The sequence below is a fragment of the Phocoena sinus genome, chromosome 7 (genome assembly GCF_008692025.1).
Source record: "Phocoena sinus isolate mPhoSin1 chromosome 7, mPhoSin1.pri, whole genome shotgun sequence".
NCBI classification, from domain to species: domain Eukaryota; kingdom Metazoa; phylum Chordata; class Mammalia; order Artiodactyla; family Phocoenidae; genus Phocoena; species Phocoena sinus.
The window spans coordinates 79809947-79835435 of NC_045769.1; the positions used below are offsets into that span (position 1 = coordinate 79809947).

The following is a 25489-nucleotide window of genomic DNA, read 5'->3' on the forward strand; positions in this document are numbered from 1 at the left end:
TCCAAGCATACTATCTGTAGTGATGTTCTTTCTAAATATATCACAGGAGAGAGTTAAAATATAGAAATATATGTAAGTTAAAGGCAAAAAAATGAACCCCCTGTTTATAAATTTATCTTCTTTCTTACAGATTCAAACAACGCATTTGGGTTATGAAGATAAAAGCTTTGCTTATGAACCATGTGTGAGTCACAGTGACTTTAGGAAATGATGATTCAGCAAATGATTCAACGAAAGTTGACAGTAAGCAAACTATTTCAAGTTCTCTTAGAGTCGTAGAGTTGGAAGGACTGTGGGATGCCGAGGGCCCCCCAGCACTCCTAATCAGAGGTTGTACTGCCGTCTTCTATACCCTTTGAGTTACAGCAACTATTACCTCACCAAGCAGGCTGCTCCTTCGTCAGACAGCTCTAGTTATAAGAATGTCTCTGTCTATGTTAGCCCCTAGTCTACCTCTCTGTGACCCCCCTCGCCCTCCATTGAGCCTCATTCTGCCATTTGGAGCTGCTCAGGGATTCTGTCTAATCCCTCTTCCACATAATATTAACCTATGACTGTGTTTCCAAGTTCCAACTCTGTGGTTGCCTACCTCTGAACAAAAACTAAAACTCTGTGTGTGTGTGAGAGAGAGAGTGTGTGTATGTCTGTGGTATTGAGGGGAGGAAGAAGAGAAGACCAAGTCAGATCACCACTCCAGGACCGGCTGGTTCACTCTGGTGCTTGAACATGCACGTCCAAGCCTACATTTGCTCAGTGCTAGCTGGGCTTGTTACTTTCAAAGGTGATTTTGCCTAGTGCTTTCTAGCTTAGAACATCCAACTGCTCTTTCTGTTGCCTGTGAGTTAACGCATGAGGGAGGATGAGAGTGACTCCTGGGAAAGGTGACTATCTTCAAGTTTACCTCAGTCCATGGAACCCTCAGAGGATGGGCATCCAGATGAGCTATCATTCCAGGAAATACCTCTCTGCCCACACGCTCCCCTCAACCCCCAACACACATACCCTGAGCCCTGAATCAAAGGTAGGGCTGCTGCCACAAAGCTGATGAGGGACAGCTCAGTGGCTCATTAAGAATCGGAGAGGCTATGGCTCCAGAGTCATCATAGTGACAGGGATACTCGAAAGGAGACACAGAGTCTGATGCTGGCGGTTCGACGTGGGAGCCCAGCCACACACATAGGAGAGAGGGCTCTGGTGTCAGCGCTGCAGCTAAATAGCCATCTTCCTTACCTTCTCTGATGGCCAGTGTCCTCATCTATCAAATTTGGTAGGAATCCCTTTCTTGCAGGCCCTAGCACCGATGTTTACTCAGTAGCTCTAAACTTCCTTCCTTTCTTGGCTCAAAATGTTAAGGCAGGAAATAACTTAATGAATATCATTAACTTGAGATTTCCTTTGTGGTTCATTATAAGGAAAAGAAGGAGAGAGGGGGAGAGAGGATATAAATGAATCAAAGGCAGCTGGGTTTGGTAGGATGAACATTGGCCCAGGAGAATCAGGACCCCTGGACTTCTAGCCCCAGGTTCTGCTGCTAACTGGCTGTGTAACCTCGGGCAAGTCAGTTGACCTCTCTGGGTGGGCCTCATTTTTCTCATTTCTAAAATGAATGCCATAAACTGGGAAGTAATTTCTAGTGTATTATACTCACAAAAATTCTAAATCTGTTCTCACTCATTGAAGTTTGTTGTGTACCTTTCACACACCAGGGACAATTTCACAGCCAGGAGCAACTCCCGAGGTCCCTGCTCTCGAGGTGCCTGTTTCCCGGGGAGGGAGACAGATAATGAATAGACAAATACATGGTGATGGCTAGTTGGTGATGAGCACCGCGAGGGACAATAAAGCAAGGCAATGTGATGGAGAGTGGCTGGGCTGGCAAGCGCTGGCCGGCACACGGTGGAAGGAAGTGCTATTTGGGCAGCAGCTTAATGATGGGAGGAAGGGAGCCCAGTGACTATTTGGGGGAAGAATGTTCCAGGCAGGGGTCACAGTAGGTCTGAAGCCTGGAGCTCCCAGGAAGAAGGCCAAGGGGATTGGAGCCCACTCTGGGGAGAAGTGAGCCTGGAGGGGCAGGAAGCAGGCCGATGCAGGAGATTGGATCTCACTCCAGGCGTGGGGACTTTCATTCTATTTTGGTTCTCAGAGCTGTTCAGTCCATGTGTAACAGGGAAAAACTGCTTCTCCCAGCTCCCTCCCATCTCCAGTGGTGCTGAGAGGTGAGAGGTGCTGTAGGTGAGAGAGGGAGGCTGGGGAGGGAGGTGGGCGGGGGAAGTGGACATCGTAGGGCTCCTTGGAGAAATTGTGAAGTTTATGAATGAAGGCAGGAGGCTGGCAAGAGAATGGCTTCCAGTTCATCTTGTGTTTTTCAAACTCTGAGTTCACTATTTAGAATGAAGAGAGAAGCCCTATCACATCCCACCTTTCCCTTTTCCCTTGTATTTTCTCCTCTGTGAGAACACGGGGGCAATCAATGGCAGTGCCTATACTTTCCTAGCTTATTTTTAAAATATTTGCTAAGCCAAATAATTATGTGTTGTGCAGAAGCTGTTCCCATATTATCTTCGGTCTTTATTTCAATACAACCTTTTGAAAGCAAAGAAGTAAAACCATTGCTTTCCTGGCCTCGGTGTCTCCCGGGGGCCTGGCTGCATGGGCCGAAGCATGTGGACATCTACTCTCCAGAGGGGCAAGTTCAAGCCCTCTAAAACAAAGAAAAGAAATAACAGAATAAAATAAACTGATAATTGAGTAAAAAAGAGCCAGGCTGGGACTGGTTTCACGAATCTAAAGCAAAAAGGGCAGATACTAATGATGGACACGGATCAGCTACTTCCCAGACCTCAGATCAGCTGTCGGTTCACCCTTCCTTACCTACACTTGGACCAAGTTGAAAGACTCGTGGTTTGCATTTTGTCTCCTCTCCCCAGTTTACCTTTCCTAGAAGTCTATTGAGGAGGGACAGCTCCTGAGTGGGAGGAGAAGGAGGAAGGAGAGAAACAGTGGGCAGAATGATGCCCACTCCTGAATTAGCTCCAAGAGACTGGGATTGGAACTTACTCTCTGCAAGGAATGGTGGCCCTCTGGCCACCTCTGAAAAGTCTGTGCAAGACACCCAATCGTCAGAACTAACGCCCTTTCCAGGATTATCGATGTGGACCACAGTGCACGTGGCTGTCACTCCCTGACTCATAACCTTCCAAAAGCATGATCAGGGACGATGGGATCTGACTCTAATGTGTTCTGAAGGGTTCCATGCTAATCTCCTCCATCAATCCCTTCCAGCCTCCTTGGCTTGGCTTTTGCTTAAATAAGTCAGGCATATCCCTCCCTCAGGGCCATTATATTTGCTGTTTCTTCTGCCCAGAATGGTCTCCCTCAGACACTCATATGGCTCACTCTCGTTTCATTGAGGCCTGTGCTCCAACTTCACCGTATCACAGAGCTTCCGTGGCTCTCCTGACAAGCTTGCCTTGCCGCCCTTCCCTCTCCTCTTAGAACTTTGATCTGTCCCCTTGTATACTATCTGTCTTCCTCACTGGTATGTAAATTCAGGAGGATAGAGACTTTGTCCTTTTCAGTCATCACCATATCCACATCACAATTCCTAGCACATTAATTGGCACTCAATAAATATTCACTGGATGAATGCTTTGGTGGGGCAGAGTCATAACTTGCTGGTCCAGCAATGTCTCCAGCACAAGCTTCGTTCATGAGCCTATGTATATCATCTGCACTAATTATATGCCCTGGTTGTGTGTGTGTGTGTGTGTACATGTGTATACATTCGCATGTTAAGAATAGCTCTAATAAAAGTGCTATATATATATTTTTTTTTTTTTGCAGTACGTGGGCCTCCCACTGCTGTGGCCTCTCCCGTTGCGGAGCACAGGCTCCAGATGCACAGGCCCAGCAGCCATGGCTCACGAGCCCAGCCGCTCCATAGCATGTGGGATCCTCCTGGACCGGGGCACGAACCCATATCCCCTGCATCAGCGGGCGGACTCTCAAACACTGTGCCACCAGGGAAGCCCAGTGCTACATATTTTGATTTTTGAAAATTGTAAAATAGGCATGGTGGCAAGTTCAGGAACCTATGTGGCCAGCAAACAGAGGAAACGTTCAGGACCTCAGCCTTGAAGGCTTTCACTAGGGCTCGGGTTGGCATGCCTTCCTGTTGTCCTGCTAGCACAAAAGGGAGATGCCATCCAGAATGCATCTGGCCTCTGGGCATTGCTGAGCGTGGATCTCAAAGAGGGATCCAATTAATTTAAAAAAATAAAAATAAAAATAAATAAATTCTTTAAAGAGAGGGAATCTACTGAGCTAGTGTTGATAGGAACTGGGTATTGACCCAGATCTCTTTGGGATACTCATATCTCCCAAACAGCCTCAGGGTCCTCTGTGGTTTCAGCCACATTGGATTGAGGAGTTTGATTGCTTTTTAGCTTGGTTTCTCTGTTTACATGAAGCTGTTAAAAGTCATGAAAGGACCTCAACACCTCTGAGTTTCCTCTCTTCCCCAAGAGGACTAGCCCATGCTGCATGAAATACCCATAAGGCAGTACCAAGAGGAAAGTTGTCACCCGTGTGTCATTCCTACAGCTTTTGTTGACTAGGTCTTTTTAGTCTGGCTTGCATTCATAAGCAGTGACATCATTTAGCATCTGTTAATCCAAAATTCACTGAGCACATATATTTTGAATCTATTGGAACATTCAATAAATATTTACTGAGTAGCTACTATAATGCATTAAAATGAAAAACCAAATTCTGCCTTGTTTATCAGGAGCAAAATCCAATATGTAAAGGAGGGGGGAAAATGGAGAAATTCTACTGTCAGCTATTCCTAGGGTAACTCCAAGAAAACTCCTTCCAGCCACCCAGGGCCTCAAAGACCATGGTCAAAAGACCACGATCAGGTAGAGTATTTTTAAATGTTAAAAAAAAAAAAGTGTTCTCAGGTCTATAACAATAGCTGATTTTCAGGCACTTCCCTGGCTGTCCAGTTGTTAAGACTCCGAGCTTCTAATGCAGGGGACGTGGGTTCGATCCCTGGTGGGGAAATAAGATCCCACAGGCTGGGTGGCATGGCCAAAAGATTAAAAAAACAAACAAAAAAACAAAAAAACTGTTTTTAATGTATTTAACATATCTCAGTTTAAAAGCCACAGTCTCTTTAACCCTCTGGCAAACTATTGAAATTCACTCTGCTTGGCAGGTAGACAGGCCAGAGTGTCGATTCAGAGAAAGGAAGGCCCGTGGTAACCAAGTGTCACATCTAAAACACCTGTGTGGGTAGGTGTGCACCTAGATGAGTCAGAGTTCTCTCAGTTTTCTGATACCGTTTATACCACTGCACAAGACAATCAAGATTCTGACCATTGAACACGAGGTGTATTTACTGCAGTGTGGTCAGTTTAGCCAGCGGCAGGAAGCATTTCTCTCTCTGGTGACTGATTTGAAGGCCAGTTGTCCTGAGAATTTGGATTTTTCTGGATCTTTTCTCATGCATATGGGAAACAGATGATAAGCACGTAGTCGTTCTCTTTTCCATCTGATCCTCTGGGCAACTATTGAGGTTGACTGGATGGTTCCAGTGTTCAAATCATGATGGTTCTGTTAGAAATAACTCAGTTTGCATCTAGGGGTAAATAACAAAATACAACTTTTCCTAGTGAGGTATAAATTGGGTATCTTTGAAGTTATACATTTTGAAGAATTTAAAATGTCCAATACTTCTGAAAACACATAACCTTTAATGAATTGATTTTTGTTTTACCATTTCTTTTCCTTTTGTTATGTATTTCATCTTTCTAGAACTGACATGTTTAATGATAACATGATTATTTTCAACCAATGGCTGTGTAGTAATCATCACAGTAGCCTAATTGTAAAAGTCATTGAATATCAACTCAAAGACTGTTGACACCAACATCAGAAATTTATACACACACCTACATACACATCTACTTGTGTATGTGTGTGTGTTCACATGTGTGTGCATTATATATGGAGAAGGAGAAACACTGAATTACAGCTAATATCTCCCACATGTGCACTGGACATTGAAGTGATACTCATTTTTAGTTTCAAGGAGTTGTTTCCCAGGCAAATCAGTAAGGCAATAAACTTACTTTTTAAAAGGCCCAAAAGTGTGTGACTGAAGGCTACTCAGAGGTAAGGGGCAGATCTGAGGTCAAGGCTGTGTGACCAACTCAGTGTCTCAGATCCCACAATGTCCTCCAGGGCCATTTGCTGCTGCCCTGGTTTCTCACACCTAGCACCTTTGTATACCTATTAAGTTGGAAAATAGTTCAGTATTCAAGGGCTGGAGGCTGAAGGTGGACCAGCAGCCAAGGTGAATCCCAGAGGTTCTTTGAGATTCATTCGTTCAGTCAAACGTGCATTTATCGAGCAACTATTATGTGCTGAGTTATAGATGAATAAACACCACCACTCCTGCTTATAGCCCAATAAGAGAAGACAAACATAAGGCAACACATGGGATCCTGTTCTAACAGATGCCTGGACCATCTAACAGAGGCTGTGAAAATAGAGGGCAGATGTAACCTTGTGTAATAGTTTGCTAGAGCTGTTGTAACAAAGTACCACAAACTGGCTGGCTTGAACTAATAGAAATTTACTGTCTTACTGTTCTGGAGGCTGGAAGTCTGAAATCAAGGTGTTGGCAGGACCATGCTCCCTCTGAAAGCTATAGGAGAGAATCCAGTCTTGCCTCTTCTTGCTCCTGGTGTTTGCAGGTAATCCTTGGTTCCTTGGCTTGTAGATGCATCACTCCAATCTCTGCCTCCATCTTCATGTGGCCATCTTCTCCTTTGTGTCTCTCTGTCTCTGCACATGACAGTCTCCTCTGTGCTTCTCGTCTTTTTGTGAAGACACCAGTCATACTCTTTAAGGGCCTATGCTACTCCAGTATGACCTCATCTTCACTAATTACATCTTCAACAACACTGTTTCCACATGAGGTCACATTCTCAGATCCTGGGGATTTAGAACTTCAACGTACCTTTTTGGGGCGAGGGTTGGGGGGATACAATTCCACCCATCACATCCTGATGTTCATTTTGTAAAAGTCAATGTAAAGCTTCAGGAGACTCAGTGCCTGGCCTGTTCCACTTTCTCTTTGGAGACTCATAATCTATTAAAAAACAACTCTTGAAAAAATTTTGTATCAGGATTACAAGATTATAAATATTATGGGATACTTAAATGTTTTCAATCAACAAATTAACTTATAAAACAAAAACAGAATGCAATATAATTATGTTATTCATGAGAAAATTGCAGAACTTACTTAAAAATCTTAATTTACAGTGTACTCTAGGAAGTGGGATCCAAGTTTTAAGTTCCCTGATGAACGGCAACTTATTTTAATCCTGTCAGTTTATCTTGGTCAGCTATTGTGTAACCTCACTAGACTTAACTTCAGAGGCCTCCTCTTGAGGCCCTTTGTGAAAATGAGGCTGGGCCTCACAGATAGCACAACCCCCCTTGAAAAGAAGCCATTTTTGATTGAAATGTGCTTAGTTCCTTCCCTTCTGCCCACTGAGCCCACACACACTGCCTTTGCTCTGGCTTAGTTTTCCTCACACCCTCATGCCCCTGACTCCTTGCCAGAGGGTGGACACATTCTGTCCAGCCCACAGGTGGCTGCTATTTGCAGCAGTGAGCTCCGCGTTCAACACTGTGTTGACCCCAGGTCTTGAGCCTGTTTGCTCTTGTCTGATGACCCAAAGACAGCTCAAGGGCTCAAGACAGTTTTCTAAGTGCGGCAAGCATTCTCCAGAGACATTGTGATGGCTCCTATAATATATTCTTCACAGTTTGGTAGAGAATATTGCTTTACCTCACCACATTGCTACTGCCCCCAGAGAAATGATAATAAGAACCAACATTTATTGAACACTCACCACGTATTAGGCACTGTGCTCACCTTTTTACAGAAATTCTCTCAATCTGCAGAAAATTTTATGAGGCCAATACAGATGTCTTCCTCATTTTACAGGAAAGGAACCCAAGGTACATAGCAGGTAGGTTACTTGCTCAAGGTCACACTATTAGTATCCTTGCACTCAGGTGCTCCAACCTCAGGGACAAGACTCTTCACCGCTCTGGCCACCAATGGAGGACAATGAATGGATGACCAGTGAGCAGGTAGATGGATGGACGGACGATAGAGCAATAGATTGACCCCTGTACAGTGAGCTCAACTGGCCTACCCTAGAATATGTCAGGCCCTTTGGATAATGTCACATCCCCACAGTCACAGACATGCTCGGGAGGCAGTAGCACACAGGGGTTAAGAAATTGGGCTCTGGAGTGACACTACCTGGGTTTGAATCTTGGCTCCATTACTTCTAAGTAATGTTGGGCAGGTTGTTTGCAATTTCTGCTGCCTCTTAAGTTTCCTCTTATGTGAAATGGGATTATCATAGTATTTTACTCATGGAGCTTTAAAAGGATTAAATAAAATGATGCATTTTACAGTCAGATTAGGCCTGGCAAATAATTAGTGCTCACTAAATGTTGGCTAGTGTAATTGTCTCAGTTATTTAACAGCAATACCTTACTTTTGTCTTGTATCTATACCTCAGAGCTTTCAAAGCTTGTTATAAATGTTTTCTCATTTGAGCCTCATCCAGCCCCATGTGATACACAAGGCAAGCATTTATCTCTAGTTTACGGAGGAGGAATTCATCTCAAAGAGTTTAGGGACAAAATAAGTCCTAGAGCCAAAGACAGTGAATGCAGAATGGGCTGGAAAACAAGTGGCTTGACTGGGCCCTGAGGGGTAAGACCTACCCAGAGGAAAACTGAAAAAGTAGAGAAAAATCTAGCTTTGGCCTCTCCATCCTCCTTTTCTCTTCACCCATGCAGCCTGAGTTGCTTTAGGCTACTGATCCCCTCCAAAATTTGATTTTGTCTTGAAGAGTTGTTTTTTACATGGCTATGGCTTGTTTAAGGAGGGCACTTGTGGGGTTTTTAAGACCCTAAGGAATGTAGCTGTGATAGAGACGGTTCAGGCACTACCTGAGGAAGTGAAAGGGGAGGTGTGTCTGAAGTCCAGGAAAAGTTAGGCAGGAGACAAAGCACAAATGGCCTTCCATGAAGAGCCTAAGGATCTTAAACTTACCTTTAGATGACAGACTGCAATGGAAGCATTTGAAGCACTAGAGGGACACAACACATTTGCATTTTAGACACACACACACCAGGGCTGATGGAGAATAGATGGGAAGCACGGATTCTGGGAGACCAGTTGGGAGACTGCATTGATAATTCAGGTGAGACGTATGGATCGGCCTGAATTAAAGCAGTGACAATGGAGAAGGAGAAAAGAGGTCATCATGAGAGAGATTTACGAGGTGGCGCTGAGAGTTTGAATAAATGTGGAAGAGGGTAAGAACTGGAGTTGGAGGTTTTTACAGTCAGATTGTGGGTGACAGGAAATGCTTCCTAGAACAGTAGTTCTCACATTTCATCGTGCATCAGAATCACTTGGAGGGCTTGTTAAAATAACGATGCTGGGCCCCTACCCAAGAGAATCTAATACAATAGGCTGGAGTAGGGGCCCAAGATTTGCATTTTTAGCAAGTTCCCAGGTGATCCTAATGCTGCTGGTCCTGGGACCATACTTTGGGAACTCTCCTAGAGAATGGTATAGTTACATTTTGATGTAGCTTCTAGGAAGGATTTAGACACAAATTAGCTGAGAAGATAGAGGGGAGCATTTTAGGGGGGCTCAAAGGCATAGGCGAGGCAATCATGACTTACTCACTGGAGTGGCCTTTGGAGAGCTTCAGCATGTTGGAGGTGAGATTTTCCTTGACAACTATGCCCCTTTGCAGTATAACCTGTTTTTGAGAACTTCCCTTCCTCATTGTGAAATGGCCATTGGATATAACGAGTCTTAGTGTGGGTTTTCCCAGGTGCAGACGCTGAAGATGGATTTAAGTGAAAGTACTTTATTTAAGAAGCACAAGCAACTCCAGTAAAGAAAGGCATGTTATACAGGGAAGGGAAGACAGAACTATTAAGCCTCAGGGAAACTGGGATCATTGCAAAGCACACGCCTCAAAATTATTCCTACCAAGGTGGGAGGGAGATGGGGTATTTATACAAAAACTCCTGACAGGCACTATTGAGTGTGGTAGCTGGTGACTTGGGGTAGTGTGTTAATTCCTTGGCACTTCTGGTCTGCAGCTTGCTGGGCAGTACAACTTCCCTTAGTGCTGAGGAAAAGAGCCTCAGGGACAGAGATGCAGATTTGGCTTTAGAAGTGGTGGAATATGTCCAAAGGGGCAAGCGACAGACTGTACATTGATAAAACACCACCTGGGGGTAATCTTGAGCTGAATGCCAAAAATGGTCTCTGATAAGTCTCCCAGTCTGGGCCTTTAGGCAGCGTGGCAAAGCAACAGTCAGCCTTGTAATTCAGTGTTTATTTTCATTTTGTGCATCTGGAGAAAGAGAAAGTCAGGAACGTGAATTGAGCTGAGGTAGGAGTAAGGATTCCTTTGGCTGGCTAAGGATGGCAGGTATTTAGCCTCTGGGAATGGCACATTTTAGAGTTAATATTCTCTACCTATTCCCTACATGTAGGACTATTCTTTACATACTCCTTATCTGGAGAACTATTCTTTTCTTATTTCAAGAAGCAGAAGTCAGTTCCAAACTGCTAATGGGGTTTGAATTTTGTTTTGGTTACTCACTTGAGATTAACACATTGCTAGCTTATTATCTCATAGTTTCTTATTATTACTTTTTCTCCCTGAAAATACCATGACTTAGGTATTTCTTTAAATGTTCTTCCCTGAAAGCCATATTTTCTTTGGCATCTAAGTTAGATTTGCATTTTACTTTTGGTCCTTCTCAGTCTCTGCAGCCTTAGGTCCATTTTTAGATCAGCTGGTGTTTAGACCCTTTTGTCATCATTCAGAATTAAGCAAAATAACAGAGAAATGAAATGGTTCTGCTCCCTGTTAAGCTCCTAGGGTGGTCAAATAAGGCACACCTGTAACCAATCAAGAAATGTACTAATCACATTGAAATGTCTTTTATTGGTTTCATAAAAAAAAGGAAACAAATTTTTTAGGTAAAAAGTCATTATTAACCCCAATGGCCCCTGGGATGACTCTAAGGTGCATTGAGATGCCTCTTGGGTGTTGACCTGTCCAGAGAAATTGCTTGGTAAGTTTTAAACTTATTTTCAAATAAAAATCAGGACTGTCATTCATACTTATTAAATTAAAAATATGTCATTGCTTTATAGTGTAATATAATGGTTTTTAAATAGTGTAAAATGTTTTCTTTTGGAGATCAGATTGGTCTTGTTTGAAAGTTACTATGTGTCAATCTTCAGCTATAAATTCATCCTGAGACCCAAGATATGGAACATCTATTTATGGAAGATTAGCTGTGGTGTCTGTCATTCAGCAGCCCAAGGGGCAGTGGTGAGGTCAAGTTCTAAAGTGAACCTCACACGTAGGAAGATATTTCATGCAATGCAGAGCCGAAAGGGTCATACAGCTTGCTCATTTTACAGATAAGGAAAATGAGTCCCAAAGCAAGGGAAGGATTTCCTAGAGTAAGACATTTAGTTGTCAATTAAATGACATGCAGGTCAGAGATGGAAGGTTGGTAAACTGACTCTCTCTTCCCAGCCTTGGGTGCCAGTTTTTTTTCTGTGGCAGTCCTCAGGGTTTGTTTCGACCAAGGCAGGTCTGGAATTGCCACACTGGATAAACGTTAACGTCGGGATTCACAAAGTATATTCAGTGGGACAAAATTAACTTAAATATATTGTACTATGGTTGAATACTTTTCAGACATGCAAGGAGAAACCAAAGAAGCCAGTAGATTTCTCTTCCTTCGAGGCTCTGTTTCTTGGAGCCATTACAATTGAATGTGCCTGCAAATCTCATAGAGGGGTTAGAATGCTCAGCACTTCCCACACTTCTTGACAATGGAACCCTCTTCTCATGGACCAACTTATAAGACTAATGATTCTCAAGAACTCCTACTGGGAAAGGCCAGTCCCAATTCCCTTGTTTACTTTTGAGGAAAGGAAGCCACAGAGAAGTTTTATGGGACAAGCTTCTATTTTGGAAAAAACTAATCTCAGGGGACTTCCCTGCTGGTGCAGTGGTTAAGAATCCACCTAAAAAAAGAAGAAGTAAAACTGTCACTGTTTGCAGATGACATGATACTATACATAGAGAATCCTAAAGAGGCCACCAGAAAACTACTAGAGCTAATCAATGAATTTGGTAAAGTTGCAGGATACAAAATTAATGCACAGAAATCTCTTGCATTCCTATACACTAACAATGAAAGATCAGAAAGAGAAATTAAGGAAACAATCCCATTCACCATTGCAACAAAAAGAATAAAATACCTAGGAATAAACCTACCTACGGAGGTAAAAGACCTGTACTCAGAAAACTATAAGACACTGATGAAAGAAATCAAAGATGACACAAATAGATGGAGAGATATACCATGTTCTTGGATTGGAAGAATCAATATTGTCAAAATGACTATACTACCCAAAGCAATCTACAGATTCAATGCAATCCCTATCAAATTACCAGTGGCATTTTTTACAGAACTAGAACAAAAATCTTAAAATTTGTGTGGAGACACAAAAGACCCTGAATAGCCAAAGAAGTCTTGAGGGGAAAAAAAGGAGCTGGAGGAATTAGACTCCCTGACTTCAGACTACACTACAAAGCTACAGTAATCAAGACATATGGGACTTCCCTGTGGCACAGTGGTTAAGAATCCACCCGCCTAATGCAGGAGACACGAATCAATCCCTGGTTCGGGAAGATCCCATGTGCCACAGAGCATCTAAGCCCATATGCCACAACTACTGAGCCTGCACTCTAGAACCCGTGAGCCACAACTACTGAGCCCACGTGCCACAACTACTGAAGCCTGCGCACCTAGAGCCTGTGCTCTGCAACAAGAGAAGCCACTGCAATAAGAAGCCTGTGCACTGCAACAAAGAGCAGCTCCTGCTCGCCACAACTAGAGAAAGCCCACGCACAGCAACGAAGACCCAATGCAGCCAAAAATAAATAAAAAATAAATAATTAAAAAAAAAGGACAATATGGTACTGGCACAAAAACAGAAATGTAGGTCAATGGAACAGGATAGAAATCCCAGAGATAAACCTGCACACCTATGGTCAACTAATCTATGACAAAGGAGGCAAGGATATACAATGGAGAAAATACAATCTCTGCAATAAGTGGTGCTGGGAAAACTGGACAGCTACATGTAAAAGAATGAAATTAGACCACTTCCTCTTAGAGGAAAACATAGGAAGAACACTCTTTGACATAAATCACAGCAAGATCTTTTTTGATCCACCTCCTAGAGTAACGGAAATAAAAACAAAAATCAACAAATGGGACCTAATGAAACATAAAAGCAAAGGTAACTACAAACAAGACGAAAAGACAACCCTCAGAATGGGAGAAAATATTTGCAAATGAAGCAACTGACAAAGGATTAATCTCCAAACTATATAAACAGCTCATGCAGCTCAATATTAAACAAACAACCTAGTCCAAAAATGGGCAGAAGACCTAAATAGGTATTTCTCCAAAGAAGATATACAGATGGCCAAGAAGCACATGAAAAGCTGCTCAACATCACTAATTATTAGAGAAATGCAAATCAAAACTACAATGAGGGGCTTCCCTGGTGGCGCAGTGGTTAAGAAGCTGCCTGCCAATGCAGAGGACACAGGTTCGAGCCCTGGCCGGCGAGGCTCCCACATGCCACGGAGCAACTAAGCTCGTGCTCCACAACTACTAAGCCTGAGCTCTAGAGCCCGTAAGCCACAGCTACTTAAGCCCGCACGCCTAGAGCCTGTGCTCCACAACAAGAGAAGCCACAACAATGAGAGGCCTGCGTACTGCAATGAAGAGTAGCCCCTGCTCACCGCAACTAGAGAAAGCCCGCACACGGCAGCAAAGACCCAACACAGCCAAAAATAAATAAATTTATTTATTTAAAAAAAAAAAACTACAATGAGGTAACATCTCACACCAGATAGAATGGGTATCATCAGAAAATCTACAAACAACAAATGCTGGAGAGGGTGTAGAGGAAAGGGAACCCTCTTGCACTGTTGGTGGGAATGTAAACTGATACAGCCACTATGGAGAACAGTATGGAGGTTCCTTAAAAAACTACAAATAGAACTACCATATGACCCAGCAATCCCACTACTGGGCATATACCCAGAGAAAACCATAATTCAAAAAGACACATGCACCCCAATGTTCATTGCAGCACTATTTACAATAGCCAGGTCATGGAAGCAACCTAAATGCCCATTGACAGACAAATGGATAAAGAAGATGTGGTACATATACACAGTGGAATATTACTCAGCCATAAAAAGGAATGAAATTGGGTCATTTGTAGAGACGTGGATGGATCTAGAGACTGTCATACAAAGTGAAGTTAAGTCAGAAAGAGAAAAACAAATATCGTATATTAACACATATATGTGGAACCTAGAAAAATGGTACAGATGAACTGGTTTGCAGGGCAGAAATAGAGACACAGATGTAGAGAACAAACGTATGGACACCAAGGGGAGAAAGTGGCAGGGGGTGGTGGTGGTGGGATGAATTGGGAGATTGGGATTGACATGTACACACTGATATGTATAAAATAGATAACTAGTAAGAATTGCTGTATAAAAAATAAATAAAATAAAATTCAAAAAAAAAATGAATCTGCCTGCCAGTGCAGGGGACACAGGTTCAAGCCCTGCTCAGGGAAGATCCCACATGCTGTGGAGCAACTAAGCCCATGCGCCACAACTACTGAGCCTGTGCTACTGAGCCCGTGTGCCACACTTCTGAAGCTGGCACGCCTAGAGCCCATGCTCCGCAGCAAGAGGAGCCACTGCAATGAGAAGCCCACACACCACTCTGAAGAGTAGAGACCCGCTCGCTGCAACTAGAGAAAGCCCGCGTGCAGCAACGAAGATCCATTGCAGCCAAAAATAAATAAATTTATTTTAAAAAACCCAAACTAATCTCAGGAGTAACCAAGCACCAGGCATGCCCACTCTAGGCAGCTGTCTACTGAAATAATAATTCCAGGGTGCCCCATTTAGGCACAGTTTGGATCTGAGATTATCTGTTTAATTCAGGATCTGCAATGCCATCTTGGCCCTCCCTAAAGCATATCTTGAGTCACTGGAGAAGATAGAATTGACCCAGTTTTTCAGTGACCTCCAGACCACCTGTGTTCAATAGGTCAGCTAGACTGCCCATACCATGCTGAACTGGATTTCAGGAATAGACCTGCATTTCAGGGTCTTCCTGGGGCTACAATGCACTTGAGAATCAATGGGACAATTATTGTCCACTGTTTACCTGCCCATATATTGCTATATTGTCAAACATTCCAATTTCCAATGTTATGTGACTAACCATGAAAACATTGCTGATAAACTCTCTCCACTTTCCTTCTTAAAAAACAAACTGTTCTGGTCCCGCTGACAGTGACGGAAAGGTGAGTTAGATATTAGTTCAAACTCTGTCAAGTGAGTTAGGCATTCCCAGACTGCTCATTACCTCACAAAGAGCGTTAAGAACTAGTTAACCTTTTTTTTTTTTTTAAAGAACTATTTAATAAATCACTCTGAAAGGATGGCTTAGGTAGGTTGGTTTGGCATATACAGGACCTCATAAAATGCCACCTCCTTCACATAGCCTTTTCTTGCTAACTAGAAAGTGATACAGCAGCTTCCTCCCCTAAAACCAGCTCATACAATCACTAATGGACATGGAAATGTATATTCAATTTAAAAAATTGTCATCTAAGCTAGATGTACCTTTTATGTTGTAAATTCTATGGCTGCCTCTCTGTTCATACTTACATATACATGTATACACAAATACATGTAATGAATAATTTTTGAACTCTAGACCTTATTTTTAACAACAACGTAATGACATATATTCAAACTAGTTTTTGGGAAGTCATTTTCCTGGAAAGAAATTCACATACACATACATACACACATATGCGTGCAAAGATGCACACACACATACACATGTATATTTGTGTGTGAGGGCAAGAGTTGGAGGTACTGACTATGGAGTAAGTTCAATGCCACACAAGAAAGCCAGCTTTGCTATCTTATCTTTATATCTCATGTTGGAAATTCTTTAGGAATCAGCAATTTAACGCTGACATTTTTTGAGACCCATTCATTTGCGAAGTTTGGTTGGCAATGGACAGTAAATTGTTGTAAATTCTGATAATTTACTGCATAACTATTGAATATCTATGGGTAGTGGGTTGAAAGGACAATTTTGGGCTAGGCTGTGGAGAGGGGAAACAGAAGCAAAACAATGAAAGCCCTTGGCTGTTCTCATTGCAATACAGAGATCCAGAGACTCGCTGCTTCAAAGTCAGGACTCTCAAAACCAGGAAACTTCATGAAGAGCTCACTTAGAAGATAAACCTATGTCCAAGACCTCCAAGGAAGCAGGGACAGGAGAAAGAGAACCTAGAAATGGATCAGAAGGTAATTTTAAAAGCTCCCTCTTCCATGTTTATGTGTTTTTCATCGTAGGGAGCATCAGTAGGAGGAGGTAGGAGTCTTTAGAAGGGTGAGTAGGCATATTGCTGAAATTTAGTTTGTCTGACATGGATTTTGGAAAGCAAATAACACCTGGGAGTTTTGATAATTTGAGAAATCTCTTATTCATACCTACATATCCTGCTATGTTATTGTATCTGCATGTTTCACAATTGAATGTATTTAACTGTATACTGTATAATGTATTTCTGATGTATATTTGTTTAGCTGCTGTCTCTACACTAAAGAGACAGTAGCTAAAGCTCTACACTATGTAGAAGAGAATAGCCATATGGCAATGTCAGAACATGCCATTTTCCACTGCTTAGCTCGGCATTCAGGGTCCTCCACAGCATAACTTCTACTTTAGAGTCTTCCATTACTTCTCTACATATACCTTACTTGACCTAAACCAGATTAATCTTCATTCCTCAAACATGCCACACACTTTCCCACCCCTATGTGATCACTCATACTATCTACTAATCCTGGAATGCTCTTCCCCCTGTCATTTCTGGATCTTAAAATTGTATCCAAAATTCACTCAAAAATGCTGTGTCCATGCTTTGGATTCAAGATGGCTGACTGAGCACACACACTTATTTCCACCTTTCTCAAAATCCTAATAAATTTTATGAAAAAGTTATTAATAGTAACAAATGACAAATCAATAACAGAAATAAAAAGAACTTGATGCATAGTATCTACTAGAAAGTCTATACAAAATCTAATTTACAGTGAAAATGAGTGCTTTAATATACCTAGAAATACACTTATACTATTAATGTGCAAGACCTATATAACAAAAACCATAAAACTTTAGTAATGGATGTAAAAAAGAATCTGGATGGGAAGATTACATTATCAAGTATCAATTCTTGCAAAATAAATCTACAAATTCAATGCAATTATTAAAAAAGAATCCAAAGATAATTTTCATGGAACTTGATAAACTAATTCTCAGTACTTCTAAAAGAACAAAAGTATAAGAATATCTAAATGAATGTTAGAAGAATGAAGGAAGCTTGCCCTACAGATATCAAAACATACAAAAGAGGTACAATAACTAAAACAGTGTGATACTGATTTAGAAAGAGTCAAATAGATTAATTGAATGAACACTTTTTAGGGAAATTGATAAGCCACTTCTAAAATTTATGTAGAATATCCAAGACAGGTAGAGCCAAAACTCTCTTACAGATAATATGGTGGGAGGACTTGCTCTTCCAGATATCAAGGCAGATTATAAAGCTACAGAATTACAACAGTGTGATATTGTAGACCAGTGGATAGAATAGGGAGTCCAGAAAGAACTCATACATATATAGATAAGATTGATACCAGAGGAGGAATTTCATCAGTGGGGAAACAATGGAATTTTAAATAAAAGGTGCTGGCATAATTGGCTATCCATATGCAAAAAATAAAATTAGATCTCTTGTTCATTATATAAAAAAAACATTTCCAGATAGGTTAAACACAAATATGAAAGGTAAGACTCCTAGTATTTAGAAAAGTATACAGGAACACATCTTCATGATCTTAGGGAAGAATTTTTTTTTAATTGGAATATAACTACTTTACAATGTTGTGTTAGTTTCTCCTGTACAATGAAGTGAATCAGCTCTATGTATACCTATATCCCCTCCCTCTTGGACCTACCCCCCCCCCCCATCTAGGTCATCACAGAGCACCGAGCTGAGCTCCCTGTGCTATACAGCAGGTTCACATTAGCTATCTACTTTACACATGGTAGTGTATTTATGTCAGACCTAATCTCCCAATTCATTCCACCCTCCCCTTCCCCTTCCATGTCCACATGTCCGCGCTAGTCACAAAGAAGAAAATTGATGAGGTCGACTACATGAAAATTAAGAACTCCTGTTCATCAAATGTCAGTGTGAAACTAATGAAAAGAACCACAGAGAGAGGAAGATATTTACAACATATATAACCATCAAAGGATTAGTATCCTTTATAGGATACTATTAGATCAATGAACAGGGGGCCAAGAACTCAACAGAAAAATGCGCAAGAGAATTAAACAGACACTTCTCAAAAAACAACAAAACATCCAAATGTCTAATACACATACGAAAGAGTTCAACTTTACTAGTAGTCATGGAAATGCAAATTAAAACCACAAGATTACATTATTTCACACCCATCAGACAGATGAAATTTAGAAAGCTTAAGCTTAAGTGGTGGCCAGGTTAAGAGCATACATGTAAAGAATGTAAAAAATTCTTATCAATTTACATGATAAGAATGTAAATTGGTACCAACATTGGAAAACAGGTAGCATTATTTAATAAAGTTGAAGATAAGCATACTCCTTGACCTATAATTTACCTGCCTACTTACATAGGCAGGTCAGTTAATTGTCTATGAGTACCAGAATACACGTGCAACAATGTTCATTTCAACTTTGCTCTTAACTGACAAAAGCTGGATATACTCAGTTCCTCCTTACCAGCAGAATGGATAAATAGAAGTATTGTCATATTGTACAATAATTAAATTATTACACAATAATAAACATTATTATATGATAATATTATACAATAATAAAAGTAATGACATTAAGTGAAAAGTTAAGTTATAAAAATTACATATAGCATGAATCCATTATATAAAATTTAAAAACAGACAAAACTAAACTATATTGTTTAGGAGTGCATACAGAGGTGGCAAAACTAAAAATAAAAGCAAGGACATTTTTACTCTCAAGGTCACGACAGAAATGACCTTTTTGTACCTGAGTGATAATTATATAAATGCTCACTTTACCACCATTTGCTAAACTGTACACATAAGCTTTATACAGTTTTCCGTATATTATACTTCACAACAGAAACAAAATTAAAGTAAAAAACAAAAACAAAAACCCAGAAAGTAAAAGGAGAACAAAACAAGAAAAAACACAAGAGACTAGAAACAGACATCCATGTTAATTCAACAAGTGCTAAAAGTGGCATTTCAAATTCAATTTACTTGTTAAGTAGAGTCGAAACTGGAAAGAAGAGATTGCCTGATTTGACTGCATATGGATTTAAAACATCTTTATGGCCATACATACCACAAACAACTTGGAGGAAATACGACACACAGAAGAAACACATGGCCAATAGCTATAATATATTAAGAATGACTGGGGCTTCCCTGGTGGCGCAGTATTTAAGAATCCGCCTGCTAATGCAGGGGACGAGGGTTCGAGCCCTGGTCTGGGAAGATCACACATGCCGCGGAGCAACTAAGCCCGTGTGCCACGTCTACTGAGCCTGTGCTCTAGAGCCCGCGTGCCCCAACTACTGAAGCCCATGCACCGAGATCCTGTGCTCCGCAACAAGAGAAGCCACCGCAATGAGAAGCCTGCACACTGCAACAAAGAGTAGCCCCCGCTCACCGCAACTAAAGAAAGACCACGCGCAGCAATTAGGACCCAACACAACCAAAAATAAATAAATAAATAAAATTAAAAAAAAAAAAGAATGACTATAAATCAGTATAGGTGGGGAGATATGGGCCAATAATACACCGAATAAAAGATACAAATGGTCGATAAACATATGAATAAATAACCAACTTTATTAGTAGTTGGTAAAGTGCAAAATAGAAAAAAATATATAATATGCAGGAAATTTTAAAATACAATGTAATTATTTGTGCAATTATATATTAAACTTATTAAATTATAAAATAATTACAAAATATAAAAATTAAGGGGGTTATTAAAGCCTGAGTCTCCTTCTAGCTTTACCTTTCTTAGTGTATGACTTACACCCTCATGCTCTGCCCCCGGACATTACATCTGTGTCCCAGGCCTAGAGAAGGGTGGAATGGCAAGAGGAAAACAGTACGTGCCTGCTGAATCTGACCCTGCTCCTCAGTAAAATCATACCTTTCCCAGCAGGCTTATTCTCTAGAATTACACTTAAATCTTATTGGCAAAACTATGTCACCTTTTTCCCCTAACATTTAAGGAATTGAGGAGGAATGTATTTTTAAAATTAGCATATTTCTGTCCCAAACTAAATTGCAGTTCCGTTAAAAAGCAAGAAGTGCTTAGTCAACTCCTGCTGCAGGATGGAAGCACCTAGAACAGTGCCTGCTACATTGTACATAATATATATTAGTTAAAGGACTGGGAATTTTCATATTATAATCTACATAATCCCCAGAATGACAGTGAGGGGCATCAAGATGAGATCTGAGTACCAGGAAATTAGGTCGGATAGAACAAAAGGCTCCCTGAGAGATCTAAGATGAAATAGATATAACTATAAAATGCTACTTGATGTCTTTGAAAACACCAAGAGCGGATTTAGACAGAAAGTTTGAGGTAGTGATAAGCCTCTAGAATTGTGCTGTTAACACCATAACCACCAGCCCCATGTGACTATTTAAGTTTAAATTAAACAAAAAAATATATAAAAACTCAGTTGTGCAGTCATGCCAGCCATATTTTGAATTCTCAATAACCGCACGTGGCTGGTGGCTACCATCTTGGTGCTGCTGGTATAGAACTTTTCCATGACTACAGAGAACTCTATTGGATACTGCTTATCTGGAAAAATGAAGCCAATGGAGAAAAAAAAGGAGAGACAGAAAACAAACAACAACAACAGCAACAAAAACTATCAACTTGCAGAAAAACAAACCCTTGTGCAGGAAAAGAAAAATAATCATAATATATATATGGGGTTCAGCTATGAATGGCCTTTTGCAATCATAATAACATAAACATTGAATTCTGAATTACATAAATAGAACATTATTGGGAGGATAGAGATGGGGCATGAGGTTTGTGTCTGGTGAGAGTGGGGGTTATATAAAAGAGAACTAAAGCCTGATCTTCCAAGGTGGGAACCTGACAGATAATACCAATGACTGGAAAACTCAGAAAAGAATAATATAGACATTTTGTTAAATGTGTAGAGATAAATAACAAAAGATTCAGTTAAAAGGGTTAAAATTATTGTTTCCAGGGTGGGAAAAATAAAGGAATAGTGGAAACAGGAGGCACTGATTTTAATAACAAGCCTTGCAAAACTATTTGATTCTTAAATGATGTGCAGATAAAATTTGGTTAAAATAATTAATAAAATCAAACTGCAGCAACAAAAACTCTTTTACAATGCCATTTCCTCCATCAAATCTTTTCTGGTCCCCAGACGTGACACTTCTATACTTTGATATTTCAGAAAGCATCATCTGAAGCTCTGCTATTGGTACCTCACTGTACCCTGCTTTGTTTTGTAGCCAATTATATTGGCTTATAGCCAAATTCCTATTGATTCATAAATTCTGAGACTAACTACCAACTGGTTTCGGAAGCTTCACAATATTTTGGTATTTCAGTCTAATATAAAGAGTAAAGATTCCAATAAAATGTTTAAAGATGTAATAATAATTTAAAAATAATAATAGCTAACATTTATTGAGCACTTACTATGTATAAGGCGTATGATAAGAAGCTACCAATAGATCAAGGTGTCAATTGATTCTTTTTCAACAGAAGAGGCCGTTGATAGGCCAGAAAAATAGAGGTGCTCTTTTGTCTCGAGGGCATAACTCCAGATAAGCATTAATCTATGCCTATTTTTTACTTTTTAAAAGGCCCGTATTATTTTTCAACTTAACACCATCTTTTAAAAAGCACATAATGAATAGTAAGTCATAATTCTAGTTTGCAGATGCCAGGTGAATGATCTCATAATCCACACAAATATTCCTTGGTCATAAAACCTGTGGAAACAAAAGGAACAGGTATAATTAATTCAGATGATAAAATGATGTTCAAATTTTACCACCATATGAATCATGGAAGGGGGAGAGATACGTATGTTTGAAATGTGACATTACTTCCTAACATTTAACCAAAAAGAACTATAACAATATGTTTAGTTTCAAATCCATATCAAGATGTGAGTGACCCATGGGGTTTTTGCCTTAATACAGGGAAGTGGAAAGGGATTAAATCAGTGAAAATTGATTTCAGGTAGAAAATTGTTGGATGATTTTTACGAAGTCAATGTCTTACACTCTGACTTGCATAATAGAGCATTATCTTCTAGTAATTTACTGATTTCCATTTTATCTGCCCTTGCTGTTCAGAAATTGAACCCTTTTGTGCCTGCATTCACAATTTGCTTCTAGGAAGCATTTGAGTAAATAGAAAATCAATAACCCAGTTACATATGAGAGGCTCTGCATTCCTAGCAGCTAGGAATGCTTAGAAAGGGAGAAGGTGATGAACATGATCTTGGCATTCTCCCCACCTGGTTTAGTAATAGAAAAATGATGGGGCCTAATCTCTCTAATTACGCCCTGTGGATACCTTATCTAGTGTCACCATCAAGTATTTTCACCAATCACTTCATTTTTATCACATTTTAAAAAATTGGTTTTGCCAACTTGATGTTTTCTGGATCTTATCCCCCTGTTTCTTTCACATTAACACCTGTGACTTACCTGTGGCTCACCTGGTGAGCTGTATATGAGCAAGCATAGTTATCTCCATGAAGATTGGAAAATTGACAGGAAGAAAGTTGCAGAAAGCTTAAAGCCCCTCAAAGTCATGCTGATTTTCTTCTAAATTCTTTTGCATGAATATGGTATTAAACAGAGCTGTAGGAAATGAGAGATTAAACATAACTTAGAACCCCATACTCTGGAAGTTAGGTAAAATTCCATTACATTTGAATACTTCTATGCAAGCAATTTGTTACCCTTTATCCTTTAGTGGAATTGATGAACAGGTGGTTTTCAGAAGCTCACTCAGTATATTTAGCTTCTGAAATTTGAGCAACTCGAGATCTGATTGGCTGCTCTGGCCACATGATAATTCGGAGCCCAGGCTCCTCGCTGGCTCTTGCCTGGGGTTCTCAGGAGGGGAGAGTTGGGAGAGGCTTTGCTGCTGAGGAAATTTATTTGGTAGATTGAAGGTAAGGCCAATTTACGGCTTTTTCTGTAATATTCTTTCAGGACCTGTTCCACAACTTCCCTTGAAGTATTTTCCAAAGTTTGGGTTGTAACTGGGGAAATGAGTGACGCAAATGTGACTAGGAAAGTCTGTAACCCCATTGCCCTACTCAGACCTTACTAATACGTGACATGTAGTGTGTGATTAGAGTCGAGTCCTATATTAACCAATTTATTGCTTGACTGAGTTGGATCTGTTGTCTAACAATTTTTTTTTCATTTTTTGCCTTTTTTTTTTTCTAAATATATTAGTACAAAAAGGATCTATGTTCTACGTTCCTATATTTATCTGGTTCTACTGGGCTTCATTTGCCTCAGAAGGAGCGGCAGTTTTGCTAGCGTAACAAAACCAGCCACAGCTGGGGTATTGATTTACATGGCAAATATCTTTGGCCAAAGGGACAGCTGCTCCAAATCATCATCCACTTTTATCAAGGGAGAGTCCTACTCTCTGGCGTCAAACTAAGAAGGCCTTGGGAGATCCTTTTGCTAGTTCCTGAATTAGAAGCTTAGGCCAGAGACCCACCATCTCATATGTACTTCAATCAATGCTTTAACAATTTGTTATTTTTCAGGTTTGAACAGAGCTACAGAAACAAAAGAGAAAAAGCCACACAGGCCAATGGTGTTCGGGAAGAGAATAACCCCATTGCCTTGAGGTTTCTATTTTTTCTCTTAAAGTCCGTTGACAGATTTATTTTTATGTGTTCTAATTTGAAGCATAGGATCTATTGCATACAATGTAGTAGAACAGGATGGAGACCTAAGGCAGCCCTCCTAGAATTTGGGTGCTACCAGGAAAAACTCCAACTTTTTCTGAAAGCCAAGCTGAACTTCCACTAAAATTTTTGCTTGAAATTTTACTTGAAAATACTGTTCTCCAGGTATCTGGAAATGTAGATACTCTGTACCTTTGAATCCAAACCCTTTACCTCCCTTACCTCAGCTTCCTTTTACAACTTTAGCTAAATTGATCATGTAGCTAGAAGTAGCAATACAAAACACATTCCTGCGGGAATCAAGAGAAAGAAATTTGAAAAAAAAAAAGAAATTTGAAGCCTCAGATTTTTTAGACCTGTATTTAAATGTCTTTTCTCACTTAGCCTGCAAAAATATATGAATATGTAGAATGGATTAGCCTTAAATTCTGTTTTTAGAATGTTATAAGATGGTTTCAGTCCTGGGGATAGATTCTAATGTATTTTCTAGTGTATAGATTCTAATGTATTTTCATTCGTCTGGAATATGAAAAGTTTGTAGGTGCCACTACTACTCTGGGAAAATGGCAGATGACGAAGAATATGAGGAGGTGGTGGAGGTAAGATTTTTTAAAATCCTGACTCTGACAGCAGAGAATTTTATGTGGCGACAATCAATATCGTGTAGGTGAACTAATCATTCGAAAAACACATTGTCTATTATAACTTCTCAAGGAGTCATCATTAAAGCATAAGAAAGGAATATTTTACGTTCAGTTTCACTATAATTATGTGGGAGTAGAACTGAAAAGAAGTATCACTGTTTCCCACTTCTGCTTTTCTTTAAACTCTCAGAAAAAAAAAAAAAGTGTAGTGTAAAGACAGATTTTCATTTGTCTTCTGAAGTTACATTCTTCCCCACTTCCCAGACCCCATGATCAAAGGGACTAAGGGGATGAAGAGAAAGTTCTGAGAACTGAACTCAATTTCTTAGTGTCTGCACAGCCACAGAGGAAAAAGAGCTACTTACTCTTTGCTTCAATCAGCTAATTATCTATGTATAGGGCGAAATGGACCAAGTGTTCAGAATAATGTATATATATGAGCTTATAGACATATGGGAGATTTTATATATGTGTTTATGTGCACACACATCCATATATA

At 40.3% G+C, this 25489-nt stretch overlaps 1 protein-coding gene across 1 annotated transcript in view; it reads left to right on the plus strand.

The window, feature by feature from the left end:
• The window catches only part of NEB (nebulin), a 277224-nt gene that overhangs the window by 24853 nt on the left and 226882 nt on the right, over window positions 1-25489 (plus strand). The window contains 3 exon segments of the mRNA XM_032636744.1: window positions 131-243; window positions 16448-16589; window positions 24881-24945. Of these exon segments, the coding sequence (XP_032492635.1) occupies window positions 16529-16589; window positions 24881-24945 (126 nt within the window). The 5' untranslated portion in view covers window positions 131-243; window positions 16448-16528.